At 42.5% G+C, this 17,678-nt stretch overlaps 1 protein-coding gene across 1 annotated transcript in view; it reads right to left on the bottom strand.

Moving 5' to 3' along the window:
• The window catches only part of NRK (Nik related kinase), a 108,433-nt gene that overhangs the window by 49,834 nt on the left and 40,921 nt on the right, over positions 1–17,678 (bottom strand). The window contains exons 4-13 of the mRNA XM_064518227.1: positions 15,783–15,908; positions 14,901–15,011; positions 12,950–13,040; positions 10,648–10,778; positions 7,174–7,228; positions 4,733–4,811; positions 3,854–4,029; positions 2,292–2,364; positions 1,689–1,884; positions 662–826 (exon numbers count right to left, since the gene is read on the bottom strand). Of these exons, the coding sequence (XP_064374297.1) occupies positions 662–826; positions 1,689–1,884; positions 2,292–2,364; positions 3,854–4,029; positions 4,733–4,811; positions 7,174–7,228; positions 10,648–10,778; positions 12,950–13,040; positions 14,901–15,011; positions 15,783–15,908 (1,203 nt within the window). The remainder of the gene's footprint in view (positions 1–661; positions 827–1,688; positions 1,885–2,291; positions 2,365–3,853; positions 4,030–4,732; positions 4,812–7,173; positions 7,229–10,647; positions 10,779–12,949; positions 13,041–14,900; positions 15,012–15,782; positions 15,909–17,678) is intronic.

The following is a 17,678-nucleotide window of genomic DNA, read 5'->3' as shown; positions in this document are numbered from 1 at the left end:
GCAGGGGCTGACCGAACAGCCAGACCCCTGAGCAACAGGAAGCATAAAATGACTCCAAACAGACTGTGTTTGGCTTCTGACAAAAAAGCTTGACAGAACAGTTTGGCTTTTTTTCAGCACAACAGAGGGCCTTATCAAACACTCCATCCTTTTATCTGATTACAAATCTTTTTGCCTGCTGAAACATTAGGAAAACATTGTGGCCAAAGTCACTTGACAATGAGATTTTAGCATTAAAATTAACCCCCACTGTATGTTCATTTATGAAAAAGAGACGGTCCTGGTTATAACCCAAAGACAAACTAGAGATGCTGAAGATTTAAGCTTAAGTTGAGCTGATGCTGGAAGCTTTCAGGATAAAGGTATTTTAAATCAAATTGAAGCACCTGAAGACCAGCTCAGTGAGGAGGAACAGCAGGGATGAAAGTACCACACTCCTGGGAGAGGAAGTGCCATTGCTATAGATAAGAGGGTAACTCAATAACATGCAAGTAACTCAAAGGAAGAGTGAATGGGAGAACAAGAGCCAGTAAATACATTTTTAAAAGCCCCCCTCTGGTCTGTGACTCAGAGGATGGGAAAACCCTCAGGGAACAGAGAATGACATCAGTTACAGGAGCAGGGAGCTGTGAATTGCTGTCAGTAAATGCCCATTTTGTACCTGCTTCTTTTCTGATTTTCTCTGGCCATCTATGATGCACCGTTCATCTTCCACAGTCCTTTTGTCCTCTTTACACCTCTCCTCTTTCCTCTGAACAGCCTCAGCCTCTGGCCACCTTTGCTCAAACTCCTGCTGCCTCCGGAGCTCTTGCTCTCGCCTTTGATGCTGGATAACGGCCAGGAAATAACATTGCTTATTTTGCTTTACTTTTGTACCCACCAATTCTTTAGGCCGGTATTCATTAACCACAAGGTCCATTTCCTGATATGCAATCAGCAATAGGGGATACCTCATACACACCACAGCAGGAGCAGACAGTCACAAATTGCCACCACAATGACTGTCAAATGCTTGATGTAAAGCCTTTGCCCTTTTGGCAGTCAAGGCCATTCATTTAAACAGGCATATGAGTTTTCTGTGGCAACTGGCAGCTAATCTAATGACAAATGCCTTCCTGCCGTTTCGAGAAGGAAGGGTTTTTCCAGAGTCCCCCAGTTCTGCTGGAGCAGCACTATGCTTCACCAACGCCAGCTCTGGGGTGCTTGCCCATGCTTGAATATCATCAGATGCTCACGATAAGAGACATGCTGGCGATTTAGCAACACCTGCAACAGCGTAGGGTGTCAGACAGCTGAGAAGGCAGCTATCTTGTAACATCTTAAAAAGATGCAGGCCCAGGACTCTGGATCAGAAGGACAGATTCAGAATTGAGCAATGCACATGAGAAAGAAAACAGGATCTCTCATCCCACTGGCCTGGATTTGCCCCGCAGAGCACACTCCAGAGCCCTGCGTGATCTGCTCCCGAAGCTCAGGGCGGGCTGTCAGCAGGAAAAGGACAGAGGCCTTTTAAAATCATTTAACATCACTGTGTTCAGAAGTGACAGAGTTCTCCCAAGGTTAAAGACTGCAACACAGGTTGTGCTGACAGTTTAACACAGCCTTCTTGCCTTTCAAAGCCTACTCTCTACTGGCACTTTTTTTTATTTGTGAGGGGATGTGGAATGACAATATAAACTAGTTCCTACATCCTCCAGCCGCCGCCTCTGCTCTTTCTGCTGCTCGATTCGCTTCTGTCGCTCTGTCAGCAGCTGCTTCTTGTATTTCTCCTGGTCCTTCAGCTGCTGCTGCTGGCGATGAGGGTCAGAACGGTTTTTGTTCTCCTGCTGCAGCCTCAGAAATTCCCGACGGAGGGTTGACTCTCCCGGGAGATTAACTATGGAGCTGAATCAAAAGGAAAGTTTCTATATGACTAAGCATAACATTAAAGCAGACAGAGTACAACGTGCATTGGGAATTCCTTGCTGTCTTGTGTTAGCAAATTAAAATGCTCCGATAAATCTCCAGTGTGTTGGCAATGTATCTGCATTTACTATGCTACAAAACAGCCTGAAGCTCATTATTGGCTCCTTCATTTTAGACTTTCCTCCCTATAGCAGAGAAAGCAGTTTATTACTGACATCTTACACGCAGCATTTATACTCGATAGCTACAAACAGCTAAAGTAATGGAGGGAATACAGGAGAGAAGGGATTGAGAATATGTTAAGAAAGCCAATCTGGCTGAGGAGAGCTGCCTTCAAGGAAAACAGCTTGGCTAGGCAAATTTTATATTCCAGTAACAAAATTAACCTTGGTTCTCCTTCATCTTCATTTAGCTCGTCATCTTCCTCCTCACTTCCACTGTAATCATAGTCCGTTTCTTCTAAAAAAAGAGAACAATATATAAACCTCAGTGAAGGACGGTGTTATTTAAGGTATTAGCTTGAACTTTCCTTTTGAGCTACAAGCAGCTCACAAGGAGTTTAAGAGCCACAGGTTGCACTAGGAGGCTAAGGGGATGCAGCGTAAGATATCAAGGTATGTGATTCAGATAACATTTCAATGGGCGGCCCCTTTACGAACTCCCATCTAAAATCTTTTTCCTGTGAATGGCTACATGGGTTTTTATGAATCTAACCCATTTCCATAATCTGAAGTAAATTAGACTAAACCCACAAAGAAATCCAATCTCCATAACATTAGCAGAGAGGTTCCTTCAGAATGAAATCAAGATAGGACATAAGGGACTTACTTATACTGCCCTTCTCTGCTATTGTATACCTGTTTTATGGCTAAGCTGAGGCCTTCAGCAAACCCAGATTAAAAACAGCACTTTTCAGATCTAAATATAACTATCTAGCATTAAGTGATTGTTATCATTACATTTTTCCCCTTGAGTGCATTTGTGAAAACCTCTAATAAGCTGTCTTTCCATTCGAATATGCTTGGAAAGCTGAAAGAAGTCATGGAATTTACTATTATTATTTGAGTCAGGAAATCTACACTGCAACAGCAGTTTCATTTTAGATCACAGTACTGCAGTTCTCAAATCAATACTTAGAGTTTATATGTTACTTTCCAACTTTTTAGCACTTTCCCAGTTTGCCCTCACAGTCAATAATCTTCATAGTACCCCTCTGCAGGTATCGTATAGACAAAAGAGGAGGGGGCAAGAGAAGGCAGGGAAAATGACTGGCCAATAGGCTATGGCACTTTCTCCACTTTGCACAGCAATCAGTGTGCAGGTATTTATGCTAGTATCACACACTCCAACATTGCTTCTTCCAGGCTTTGCTCTGAAAAACAAGGCTAGTATTTGCAGCAAACTCAGATGCTTTCTTTTTCTTCAGCCACCCTGTAAAACGGACGATTCAGTATACCCATTTGTATTTCGTTGGAACTTGGAGGCCTTCTCAAGGACTTTTTCGTGCACTCCACTGCAAAAGGCTTAAAGAGTATTTCTGCCATCAAAGAGCTCACAAGCTAGAATTATATGGAGATGCAGTAGGTAAATTAAATGGATAGTGGGCAGATGGATGAACTAAGAAACTAGGGAAGGCTTGCTGAACACTAGACACTCAAAAGAGTAGGGGCCTAGGCCTTAATTGGGCTCCCTGATCACATTAGCATCACGGTTATTGTCAGCAAAATCAGTGTCAGTAAGGCTTCAAAGACTTTAGCATTTAAACACCACCAAGGATCTGGGCTTTGGCAAAAAGATTTTCAAAATGGCCCCACCACCCTCACTGACATAACTTCCTCACAGTTTTAGCAGTGCCAGTATTTCAGTACATCCGTCTTGTGCTCTGCTGCCAAAAATAGGAAGAGGACCTACTGTCTGCATGCTTTTTATTTTATTTTTACCACTTTACCCTTTTCTCCTTTTTTCTTCCTGGTCCTATCCAGGTGGTCTTTCAGCATGATGCGCACTTGCCGTTCATTCTGCATGTCTCGGATGAAGGAATGTTTAAGCAAGGTCTCAGTGGATGGACGGTGCAAGTAATTTTTAACAAGGCAGCTTTCAACAAAATTAAGGAATTTCTTTGACCTGAAAGAGTTAGAAAAATGGGGGAAAATAATAATCCTTTTCCACTTGTGCCCCAGGCACTACCCCCGAGTGACCTAAAGCACCAGATTTGCAAGGTTTCCTTCTGCACTGGAACTGCATGAACCAAAGGTGAATTTTACCCATGTGCCACCTTCGACCTCCCAGAGCTGAGGATGGGTGATGGAGAAAACTCCACACCTGACTCATTTTGGGGGAGTTACGCTGAATTTACGTCAGTATCAGCATGATTACAATCTGGCCAACATGACAGCTCTTTGGAAAAGTACCCTTATCCTTCTAATGTGGCAAAGATTTTCATTCTACTTCAAATTTAAGAGAGAAACTAACTCTTCTTATGCCACAGTGACTACCATTAACCCCCCAACGTCACTAAAGTGTCCTGACAAAACACTGACCCCAGACAGTCCCATCTAAGCCTTGCTTGTATCTACATTTCAAGCCACTGTGCCAGTCTTTAGTGACTGCATTGACTGCTGCTGTTTAGCCCGAGTCGAGAAGAACGAGGTGGCTTCCCAAGGGTAAACTAATGTGCACGAGTGGCTTACCCCAGCACCAGGAACAGTCTAGCAAAAACCTTGCAGCTTATTGTAGGATTTGACAAGATCATAGTCCCTGGACAAGAGAACTCAAAAAATCCTCCTAAGCCCAAAGCCACAAAAACACAGTTTACACATCTTTTTACCATTTTCTGGATTTCAGTTTTGGGGGTGGGTTCCGGGGGATGAGGAAGAGTGCTCGCATGGGGTGCATGTCACACAGGGCTGCAAGGGAAACCACAAGCCATTAAAAAGTACATGCCATCCCCAGTGCATTCCCCCTGCTTCTGATCACTTTGACCCCGCCAGGGTAATTCTTGCACCCAGATGGTTCCTTCCCCAGTCCTTTACAAACATCCCCAGCTCCAAGCAGCAGCGCGCCTGCCACAGGCCCTCCCTGTTAGTCAACAGAATACATGCTACAGCCGAGAAATAAAGTCTCAGAGTACAAGAAATCTTTCATGACAATACGTTGCTATTGCCAGTTAACTGGGATTTGGTCACAAGAAAGGCTGCATAGCAACAGTGAGTGCAACTTTCTTCATATTTTTTATATATGAGGCTTCAGTGGGTCATGAAAAAGCTTAACTCTCTAGTATATCAAAGAATGTTCTTACCTAAATATAAGCTAAACTTGGGATCAAAACATCTATCTGTTTTACGATATCTGTAATATGGTTCAGATAAATAATAAGCTAAATGTTAACCAAACTTTTAGCTCCATAGTTCACAGCATAGGAGCAAATGGAGGAAGAAGAAAACCTGATGCAATTCAGGGAGCTGATAAGCTGTCACTGGAGCAAAGCATAGTGACTTAGCATGTTTCATCTACTCTGCATTTTGGGAGCTTGAGCGCCGCTATTTGACAATCTGCAATGGATCCTACCAATGCATTCAGATGCTGGTTTCTTTCCAGCCCAACGTACTTCTATTTGGTGTTATTGTTGCAGAAAGTTGATGCTGAAAAGAGCTTTGAAAAACGTAAATTCTGCCATATCTCATACACCCAGACACTTCGTACAGCATGATGAGCATGCCCTGTCTGTGGCGGATGGATAAGAGAAATGTCGGGGGTCAGAGGACCTCCTTCTCAAATCAGAGTTACTGAATAATAATGCACAGGAACTATAAGGAGGCTGATTTCTTATGGCATACAGGTGTTCAGCAGTGATTCTCTTAAAAGCAATGGATTTACAGCAGTACAGAATTAGTAAAAGTGAGAAGACTGTGGCCTGGCCCTTACTGCCTTACACTCCTTTCTTTGGCAATATCCACTTGTTGTTCCATTTCTCACATCTGGATTGTGAGTCTTTTCTTCTATCATCTGTAACAGCATGTGGTACAGTGGGATGGGGGGGCAGAAGGCGGCTAGTTTATAACCGTGCGTCCCAGATACACTTGCAGTACAAGGAAACAAAGCACAATGCAACAGAATATAATCCATTAAATTTCCCTGACAAAACTAGTGAAAACGTTGAATATAAGTGGAATGAGGAATTAGCACATGAAGCTTTACGGCTTCTCTCAAAGAAAACTGCCTGCAGGTTCGTGTGCCTCAGGATTAAGCTTCAGCTCGGCTGAAACACAGCATACGAAAACGTTTCGGAACTCCAGTTGGCTCCCGAGCGCTGTCAGAAACCAAGTCAGACGGGAAAACAGCCAAGAGCGTTTCTAAAGACTCAGCCTACGTGCTCTCGAGCTCAGGCCAGAGCACAACCTGTGCCACCTCCCGGTCTCAGTGGTGACCGGACACCCCACCGCATCTTCACCCAGCTGCTCTCGGACCTGCTCCGTGGGGCAACACGACGGGTCCTTCACGGAAGCAAAGAAAGGCACCTGCATCCCGCCTGGGGCGGCCGTCTCTGCTGGGCGCACACCTGACGTGGCCGGCGCCGTGGGCATCCCGCCGAGGTGCCCCACAGCTGCCAGCGGGCCAGGACCTCCCGACATGCTCCTGCCGCCGGAGAGGAGGCTCGTTTCTCAGCCCCACTGCGGGACGCGCGCCAGCACCCTGACGGCACCCCCACCGCCAGGGTCTGCCTCCCGGGGCGAGGGCAGCGACAGCGCTTGTCTGCTGTAAAACTAGGGCAATCTGAGACCGAGGACGTGGTCATGGACCCAAGCCAGTCTATGAGCAAATACAGTACTCACCCTAAACGCAGTGAGAAGTCAAGACATCCCCAGAGTAAAAACCTAACCGCTGGGCCTCGCTTCCCCCATTGCCATTTTTTTTGTTTTAAATGACTCAGAACTAAAATCTTTCTTGTCAAATATTTCTGCTAATACGTCAATGACTTCTGCTTATCTGAATCCACACGCAGTGATGGACAAGGTGACGCTAATATAAGCTCTAGGAGAAAACTTATTGTTTCCCTAGGAAATGAAGGCAAGGCATGAAAATACGAAGCCAAGACTTGAAGGGCAGAGGAAAGCAAAGGCACACAAATGAGAAAAAGTCACAGATTATTTGGAAAGATACAGCCAGAACTTTGTACATCTGTGCATTAGTCAAGCATGAGCTATTTTAATACTGAACGTGCTCACAAAGCTTAGAAACGCCCCCGCTCCCCAATACCAAATCACTTACGAGGAGCTCCTTCAGCCATTTCAATAGCAGTGATTCCCAGGGACCACAGGTCGCTCTGCAGGAAAAGAAACAGTGCACATTGCAACTTGCAGCATTTAAGGGTTCTGTTTTGTTTTTTTAAAAGTTTTCCTAGCTTTCTTCTGGATCAGGTCATTTTAATGTGAGAGTGACATACATTCTGCTCCCTCCCACTCCCTACTGAGTTTTTAGGAAATGTGCTAATAGTCAGAAGCTTTCCATTTCCCATGTAACTTGGAATAGCTGAATTGTCATTTAAGCAACCAGGCCCAAAATGCAAACCTCTTGCCCTCAAAAATAAAAGATGCAGAATATAGCAGGCACCATTTGAAAATATATCAAGTCTTTAAACTGTTGTCACAAGGCAGCGAGATAGGACTTCCCTTGCACCCTTGCTCCAGGCCAGTAAAATTGTGGTCTTAATGCTTATTTCAGAGTAGCCATTCCTGAGTTTCTACAGTGATAGAGTAGAAATTATAGTCAGGCCCAGGGTCTGACTTCTTCCTGTCTACAAAGTCTCCAACTGCATGTTTTTGGGCACATGAAAAGAAAGCACAATCAGGCAGTCAGATTTATGCCTCAGTATATGCTGAGCTCAGCTGCCTTAGGCTGGAGTTTCCTTTATCAACTTATCTGATGCTAAGGGTCAGGCTCTAATTATGGAAGGTATTTGGGAACACTATCAGTGATGGTAAAAACTTCACAGGTTTCCACCTGATTAATCATACACATCGTTTTTCTATTTCTGTGTCTAAATGCAGCCAGATGAAAGACACGTGACCAAATCAACAGGTGGGGTTTCTCTAAAATTATCTTTTAAAAGAGACAGTGATAGACAGAAGGCAAACCTTCAAAAATTAGAAGCGATATACCACCATAAGAACACAATGATGTATCGTATTGCATGAATATGATTGTATATATGACATAATGATGGCTCATATCAGACCTGGTCCTCTATCTAAATTTAACTTTACCAACAGCGCCTTCTCAGTCCAGCTGCTCTGAACTGCTTTATGCAAGCTGAAAAACAGTTTGCATTATACTTTGCAGAGAGACTGAGAACAAACCTGCTAGAAATTTAATAGATTCAGGATCCTGACTTGTTATTAAATAAATGACTAAAAACAAGAAGAGAAAGTTTTCTAAAGAAACGTGAAAAGAACAACTATCATATGGAAGTACTCTGGGGAGAATGGGAGAAACAAGCATGCTACAGAGAATTTGGCTTGCGGTTTCAAAGTGTGAGGGGCAGCCAGGTGAAAGGGAAAACGATAGCTGTGTCTGTAAAGGTCAGCCTGTATATGTACATTTGCATATCTGTTTTTACTCATTTGTTATCATTTTTATAATTTTTTCATCAGAGCTGGACCAGCAAGAAGTTACAAGCAAAAAGAACAGCTTCCTGCTACTTTTCTCATCATATCCACTGTAAATCTATGTAAAAAAAGACTGGTCCCTTGCCACCCTGAGTCACAGCCCTGACCACATCAGCACTTCCAAAACCCTCTGATGATCAGTTTTAAACTACCATCTGCAGAATCTGTTCAGCAGCAGGCATAAAGACCTAAATGCAAGCAGATGAACTGTGTTTAATATTTGAGGCAAGGAAACCTCAAAAATTAGGGGTGCACGTTCCCTAATGCTTATGTAGTCTGAAAAGAACACATTCTGAAAAGAAAATCAACTGGCGACAGAGAATGAAGACAAGAGAGTAATTTCTTGAGGTTTCTGCATAAGATTTATATGGTATGAAAAATAAAATAAAATCCAAGAACATTCTTTGGTCATGACTGCCATTCACACAACATAACTTCACCCTGCCAATGCAACACAGAAGGTCTTAACAACGGAGAATCACAGCCTCCAATTCAGTAGAAAATGGAAGTAATAACAGAAGATTTCTGAAGCCACAATTAGAATTAGAGGTGCAAAGTGGCAACAAAGATGGCATCCAAACCAAGAGAAGGTCTGGAGAGAACGGTTGCCCAGAAAGTCATTCCTGGAAAACAACCTGCACTGTGAATGTGGACAGATAACACTGCTGGGAATAGGCCAGAGGACAAAGAATAAGATTTTTAAGTCTCTTTAGAGGAGCATTAGAATATTATAATAGATAGGAGAAGAACCAGAAAAAAAAGTGTTTGATAGCTGTCATTCGTATGCAGGTTGCAGAGCACGTAGGTCACCTCAGAAGAATACAGAAACTGTTTCTTTGACACCCATTAAGAGGATATCCAGCATGTGCTCACACAGGAGCAAAAACAAGCTCAGGGACTCTTTAACCAGTGCAACCATAAGCATATAACAATAACAGATAAGGCCCATTTATTTACTCAGTCTTTTCTGCTTGAGAGATGGGTAGTGAAGACTAGGCTGCATTAAGAAGAGTGATGCCAGCAGGCTGAGAGAGGCAATTATTCCCCCCTGCTCAGCACCGGAGAGAGCACATCGGGAGCGCAGTGTCCAGGTCTGTGCTCCCCAGCACAAGAAAAACAAGGACATAATGGAAGGAGTCCAGTGAAGGGCCACAAAGATGACTGAGGGACTGGAGCTGGGAGGCTCCAGGCTGCAAGCTGGGATCGTTCAGCCTGGAGAAGAGAAGGCTCATGGGGATTTTACTGGTATGTATAAATATAGGATTTGGGAGTAAAGAAGACAGAGTCAGACTCTTCTCTGTGGTGCTCAGGGACAGGACAAGAGGCAAACACACAAGCTGAAATGCAAAAAATTCTGTTCGAACATAAAAAAAACTTCTTTACTGTGAAGGTAGTCAAACACAGGAGCAGGTTGCCCAGAGAGGCTGTAGACTCTCCATCCCTGAGATATTCAAAACCCAACTGGACACAGCCCTGAGCAACCTGCTGTAGCTCATCCTGCTTCAGCAGGGCTTGGACTGGACAATGCCCAGAGGTGCTGGCCACCCTCAGCTGCCCTGTGCTTCTGTGAACAACCAGAAGTCATTCTGGGATGAGAAACCTGCTGGTCACATGCTCATAAATGAGTGAAGTCATACGAATTACTGTCAATTAACTCAGGTTTTACAGCTGAATACAGTGTAAAATAGCTCTGTCAGAGGAAAGCAGTGCCCAGCCACATTAGCATTACACTACTTCTCAAGTGTTCTTCCCATGTTTACCTTTTCTTTTGCATCCTGACCAGCAACCTCCTTATATCAGAATATTGCACTTTTGCACTGAATGGAAGCTCATAGATGTGCATTTCACATATTAACAATTCACAAAGGTAGTCATAGTGAAACTCCATTCTTAGAAAAAGGAAAAAAAAAACCCAAAAAACAACCACCCACACATTACAAATACTTCTATTTGTACAGTTAAAATACTATTGCGGTTTAAAAGGAGGGAAGCTTGAACTTTTCAAGTTCAGTGCTTGAAAAGGATTTCAGCAACAACCTGCACGCTTTGCTACACTACGCAGAGTTGTAACACTTACTCTGTAATCATACGTAGAGTCTGGGTTCTCCTCACAAGCAATGACCTCAGGCGCCATCCAATATGGAGTTCCAATAAATGTATTTCTCCTCCCAATAGTCCTATCCAGTTGGGCACTTACACCAAAATCCACTGAAAAGCCAAGCAGAGGTAAAGAAATGAATGAAGAGTTGCATCCATGCAAAGTTTGCTCAATTACTTTCAAATTGTTTGGATACCAAACCTTTGGGCTTCAACACATATCATATCTGAGTTCCTGCAGTATATGGTGTCCAGCAGCTGAAATATAACTGCTTTTTGCTCTGTTTTGACAGAAGGATCATGAAGAAAATAAACAACATGGTAAATCTAGCAGCCAGGTTACAACTGACAAAACTATTCTACAAAGATATTACAGAATACATTATGCTTAGTCTAAATGCTACATTGAGGAGGACTGAAGATCTTTATCTACTATCTGAAAGGAAAAATACTTATGAGCATGAGAAAAATTGAATGTGTCTAACAAGGCCATTTGTTAAAGTTGGAAAGAATTCTCATATCACCGGCATTTGGTTTTGAAGAATTTCTTCCTTGCGTTTGTATGTTGAAGCGCAATCTCAGAACAGGCTGGATAGTATACTAGTTTATTCAGCTCTTAGACTGATTATAACCAGAGAGTTGTGTGGTGCTCTTTGTGCTGAATGGACATTACTTTCTCATCAGGAGTGTACAGCAAAATGGTTTTCTTCAGATACGAAGAGGGCCCACACAACCAATAATTATGTGATTTTATTTTTCCTTGAACAAACCTCTAGAATACACTAGTTGGATCCACTGGGCACAGCGTGAGCGCTATTCACAGAGAAGACAAAATAACAAGGAAAGGAGAGGACAGCAAGGAGATCAGCCCTACTGTTACCATCAAGGAGCCTTTTCTCCTTTATGTTTCCTCAGTGCAGATCATCTGCATAAAATGATAATTTGTACTACCATAATTTAATGTGCCTGTTTATCAAATCTTCTCTAATAATAAGGTGGACCTGACCTTTGGAATCTACATGCCTTCTGTGCTTCCAAAAGGAAATGTGAAAGTAATTTATAAATAACACGCTGAAGTGGAATGCAACTGGACTGAGGACCTCTGGGCTTTCAAGCTTCTTCACTTTAAGACACATTTGAGCTAAATCTCTCTGGAAACACTTTCTGTTCTTTTATTGTTGTAATTAGTAAAACTGTCTCATCTTTACCCACCTAAACTCAGAGTTAGAAAGGTTTAATTCTTTTCTCAAACATGTGAAGAGCAGTGGCACTATAACTAAACCAGATGGTAAATGCACACACACAAACAACAACTTGCCAGTTTAGAGAGACAACTAGTGTGAAAGCTGGTACACAGAAAGAGGCTACAGGCAAAATCCTGCCTCCATTGAACTCAACAGCAAAACTCCCTTTGATGTCAGTGAAGCCAGGATTTCATCATAAGGTTAAACCATAATGAGATTTAAAGTACTATTTTGTTTTGCTCCAGCCAAGTGTCTTACCCTACATCCAGGGTAGGAAACGTTTATGATTTTTGTTCTCAAACTCTACAGTGATTTCTTTCAGTTAAAGAAAAGAGAGGGGGCATAAGAAGCATCCAAAATGAGAGGTGCTCTCCTTGAGACAGCTCCTTTACATCACTGCCAGCCATTCTTTGTGATGCCTTCTCGAAACATAAGACAGACATACACCCCAAGGGAGATACGTACTCGATTTTGGTCTTAGAAAGTTAGAAGTTGTCAACATCGACATGTCACAGTTAGAAAAGGAAATGAGCAAACTCTCAAACATTCTCGGGAGATGACTATTAGTAACTGCTACTTTTCAGTGATAGCCCCTGCATGAGTAATTTCACATCAGAGCCTTAACATCTATTGTCAAATTTACAAAAATCTCTAAAACCACTTCCCTTAGAGAAATGGATTAGCAGAATTCATTCCCCAAACATGTTTTTTTTCTGAAGTCATCTTGAGTGAAAGGACAAGAACAACTTTGTATGCTGGGAGCTGGCTGTGAAGGCCTGGTAGTGCTGTTACCCATTAGACGCCTTCTTTGTTTGACTCCCCAGAAGCAGCTGTATTCCCAGCATGCTATGACTGACAACCTTGCAGAACATGTCATGTCTTTTCAGCTCTTTCTACACGACAGCCACCTGAAAACCACAAATCATTAACACTACTTGACATAGCTATTGCCTTGGGTTACTGAAGGTTCTTTCCAAGATAAGATGGAAATTTTAAAATTTTAATGTACAGGATTCTAACACATTTAGGGAAACTTACCCAGCTTTACTTCTGCATTTTCTGTGAGTAGAACATTCTGTCCTTTAATATCTCGATGGATGACATGGTGAGCATGAAGATGTGCTAAGCCCTGAAAGAAAACCAGACTTTCCTCATTCTTTCTTCCTATCATTATCATGAGCTCAGCATTGTTGCCATTTTACGTTTTTACCCTTCTCAGACTTCATTCATTGGGAAAGTTCTTTAGATGAGATTAGTAACATGATCACCCCAGTTTTGGCAAGGAGAGAGGACAGCAGCCTACAGGCCTGATCCTCTTCTCTTTCATCCCCAGGCCTGACAGTAGTGGAGCATCTCTGAAGTCAACTGTGAACAGAATGAGGTTCCAATATCTTATACTTCAGTTACAGAATCAAAGGATGCCTCCTTATACTATGTGTTAAAAGCAAACAAAAGAGAGAAAGAACAATGCAGAATGCTTTGTAAGAGGTATAGAGTTAGCAGGTGGCTGGCCACAGCCAAATTCTGCATTTGGCAAAACTCTAATTGCATTTGATGGCAAATGGACATGATCCAAAATACCATGTCAAAACCTAGTTTTGAATGTAGCAAATATTACCTTCATTCAACTAATATTTGCAACATTCTGATACCTCCTTCCTTCCAATATTATCCATGGTTAAACTATCACAGATATAATGGAACACACTAAAAGAACACATTATAATTAGCCATGCGATGCTTTGCTCAGAATGTTTTTCCTCTGTAATACTAATGACTTCAAACAGAGCTTCAACCCAAATCCTAAATTTTCCAGAAGGAAACATTTTCAATCCACATGCAATCAAGTCATTTTCTGTTTTCAAACAAAGATGATTAAATCCGGTCTCTTTTCATTATACAAGCATGCTGTTACTGTTTTCAGTTGCAAGGGCATAAATGAGTTTTTAACATCAATATAGTTTTAACAGAGGTATTATAGCCACACGAATAAAAGGATGGCAACTTAACCAACCCATTAAGAATTTCTGGCAGAAGAGCTATCCCCACGATCTCCAGCTATATTTATTACAATCTGCAATCCAGTGCCAAATCCAGGTGAGATGGCTGATGTTCTGTATTGAGCATGCTTCTCATCTCCACTCTTCCAGAAGCAGAGAATTTCAAGCATTAATTTGGCATAAGTCATTTAAACTGCAGCTCCCAGAATACATGCTTATTTTACCATTATTTTAAAAAAGAAGTAAAACTGCATTACAAGGAAGATAGATCAGTGGCTGTGTAATGGGTTTTGAATTTAGAACGACAGGTTCCAACATTTTTTTTTTCCAGGCTAGTTCACTAGACTACTCTTTCCTCTGAGCTTCAACTATATCATGAGTTTTGCTTTCACACAAGATGCTTAGGAATCTGTACTTTCCAGGAACAAAAAAACCCACAGAATTTCATAGAGCGAAATACAGTCCCAAGAATTATCTTGGGGAATATTGCTGCAACAGGGCCACCCTTAAGATTCTGGAATGCTGCTTAGCCAACATTGCTTCTAATAGAGCAGAAAATAGGCCCTGAACGCACGCAGATCAATGAATTATGATGAGAAAGATCTTGTACAGCACATATACCTGGAGCAAAGAGCACTAAGATCTGATGATGTGGAGGGAAAACTTAGTGAATATGGAAAATTTATTTACTTTTGTAGATGCCCAGAATCTAGACTTCTGGAAGAATGGCTATTTGCCACAGAAAATCATAACCTATGTGCTCTTCATACAGGACGTGGGATTAACTAGAACAATATGGGATGTCAAGTAGCCATCATGCTGGCTGATGAACCTTTGCGCCCTTCTGAACTCAAGGGCCAGAGTCCCGAACCCCATGCTTCAAAGCCTTAAAATGATACTGCTCATTGGTATCAGATGTTAGTGACCAAAGGCTGGGAAATGTCTTTTGTGTGGCAAATGAGCAACAAAGCTCTGCTGGTATGACTCACCCTGAGAACCTCTCTGCAGATGTAGGCAATCCAGTCTTCCTTGAAACAGTTACCTTTTGTCTTCTTTACCAAATCAGTCACAGAGCCGGCACCACAATACTCCATCACCAACTGCAGGGAGAGAAACACAACACCTTTACCACAGCAGAGACAGGGCACTGGCAGAGACACCATGGGCGTCACCTGTCCCCCCACGATCAAGGTGTGGCAAACCACATGCCACCTTCCTGGATGGCAAGCAAAGTAAAACCTCTTGTTTCCTGAATGACTCACACTGCTGAATAAATAAAAAACCTCAGTAGTGCTCTTCTCCTTTTATAGGTTGTGGGCACTTCTTTATAGAAACTACAAAATCAGGAAAACAGCAATTAACAGTACTGAAATATGTGGGAATTTTTTCAAAATTTCAAACTTCCCATTTTGCTGCAAATCTCCAAAAATATTGCAGCCAAAAAAACTGGAAAGGCCATTTTTCCTTCTTTGTTTCACTGCCTATTTCTCTGCTAGCTTTTTTTTTTTCTTCTCCAACTAGGAAATGGGGAAGGAACAGACAAGAAAAGGCAGGGGAGGGATAAGTGCTCTTCCATGCTCATTAAAGGAAAAAAAAAAAAAAAAGAAGACAGAAGCATTTACTTAGGGGAAAAAAAGTTCTAACTAGAAGTCAGAGTAACAAAGCGAGCATCATCACAAACTTATGCTCATCCTCAAAGGAAATCATAGGAGATGGAAGATGTGTGGGGAGGAGGGTTTTTCCCCTTTTATAAGCCATTCCTCAGAGCAGTGCCTCAGAGTTTCACTGCAGCAAGGTCCAGGCCAGCTATACTGAAGCTCTACAGAAAGGAGCTGGAAACCTGATGAACATGAACGGCAGTAAACACTTACCCAGAGCTGATCATCTTGGCCCGCTGGACTTTTCTTAACAAATGCACCATAATATGTAGCAATATTCCGGTGATGAGAATATTTTTTTAACATATTTATCTCCAGCTTGATTTCTTCTTCTTCATTCTGTAGCAAAAGAGAGCAGAACACATTACCGGATACGAGAGACCTCTGAGAGCCAGGGCTGCCCACAGCAGCTGGGCAATCTCTGTCTCTGGAAGTTTTCAAGACCCAGCTGCATCCTGAAAGCCCTGAGCAACTTGGTCAGATCCCAAAGCTGACCCTGCTTGAGCAGGGAGCTGGACTAGAGACCTCCTGAGGCCCCATCCAGCCTGAATTATTCTGTGATTCTAAGATGGCAATCAAAGAGCAGGGTCTTAAACAGGGGACTGAATCACCCCGATCCTTCGGTCTTAAAGAATGAGTTGCTAAGGTTTGACCTAAAGAATCAAAAATGTCCCGATGTGGCTATAACAAACTCGTATCCTTCCTTCCTGGGGCCTAGACAGGACCTACAGCTCCTCCACTTACGGTTTCTGTATGCAATAATTTAGTCATGGAGAAATTAACCAGATTTAAACACAAATAAAATATTCCTAACACTCCATTACTTAAATACTTGGGAAAGCACTTAGCACACACATCAGCCAATTTCTCTTCCAAGTTCCATGGAGGACACTTCTTGGGGAAACCAAAGCCAAGAAAGAAGTGACTCACCACAAATCAACCTCCAGAGCTAGAGCAAGGCTAGGAGCTGCTCTTTCTTTCTAGTTATGAGACCACCAGACCATGCAGTATTTTTCGCCCTCCTCAAATTATGCCCTCAGTTAAGTCACTGGCGTGCTGAGGCTAACGCACATCACCTTAGACACCTTGTTTCAGAAACTCTTCCTTTTGCTAGCTGTGTTTTTCCCACTGTTTTTGTTTTAGTCTCCTCAGAGCAGACACTCTCTTTTGCCCAGTGCAGCACCACATGCAATGAGACAACATGCAGCCAGAGCTGTGGGGTGCCAACAGAAATACAAGTTCTAATAATTATATTATAGGGAACTGCTCCTTGTCAGAGGAGAGAACTCCCCGATATAAAGAGGTTCACTTAGAGCTAGCCTTTTTGTGATAGTGCCGAGAGAAATGGCACACAATTCTCAGTCAAATGGATGTGGATTTTGCTGTCTCGTTTGCTGTCCATGCATTGTGCTGCAAGGTATCTATGTATAAGTTAAAAGGACTAAGACAAAATCGACAATTAGTTTCCCTTGCTGCAAAACATCCCAGCCAGCACTTACTAGCTGAAGGGCGGGGGAAGATCTGTAAGAAGGCAACAAGAATAGCCCAGACCCACAGGACGTTTTTCTGCACTTTTCTACAATTTTCCAGCAGCTCTGCCATGAAAGCATTCCTTTAACCATCACAACGGACTGCTCACAAAACCAGCAGCTTTGTCCTTTCTACCCGGATTAAAACATTAAAGCTGGACAGGCTGAAGCCAAAATCCCTCAGACACTTCATATGATACTTCTTATTAAACCCCATCAGAAAAAAAGCAATCCCAGCAGACCAGAAGGGGCCAAAAACTTCCCCAGTAATATCAATCCACAGGAGAAATGCTGCCAAACCAAAGCCTAATTGTCTTAAGCTTTAGGAAATGGGAAATGTAAAATAACTCCACTTGAAGCAAAATCAGCTATTTCAGATTTCAGAACAGCCTCTCTGTTGAACACAGGCTCTCAAGCTGCATACATTATATCAGATATTTCATTTGTCTTATGTTTGCAATTAAGTAGAAAGAAGGACTCTTAATCCTGGGCTTGATTGGGCCCTGGATGCTGAATGACTTAATTAGGGAGGGTAAGGAGGAGCCCGGTAAAGCATCTGGAGTCCCCAAGAGAAATCAGA

Source organism: Dromaius novaehollandiae, chromosome 11 (genome assembly GCF_036370855.1).
Source record: "Dromaius novaehollandiae isolate bDroNov1 chromosome 11, bDroNov1.hap1, whole genome shotgun sequence".
NCBI lineage: Eukaryota > Metazoa > Chordata > Aves > Casuariiformes > Dromaiidae > Dromaius > Dromaius novaehollandiae.
Note: the sequence above shows the minus strand (reverse complement) of the source record. Positions and strands in the feature narration are given on the sequence as shown.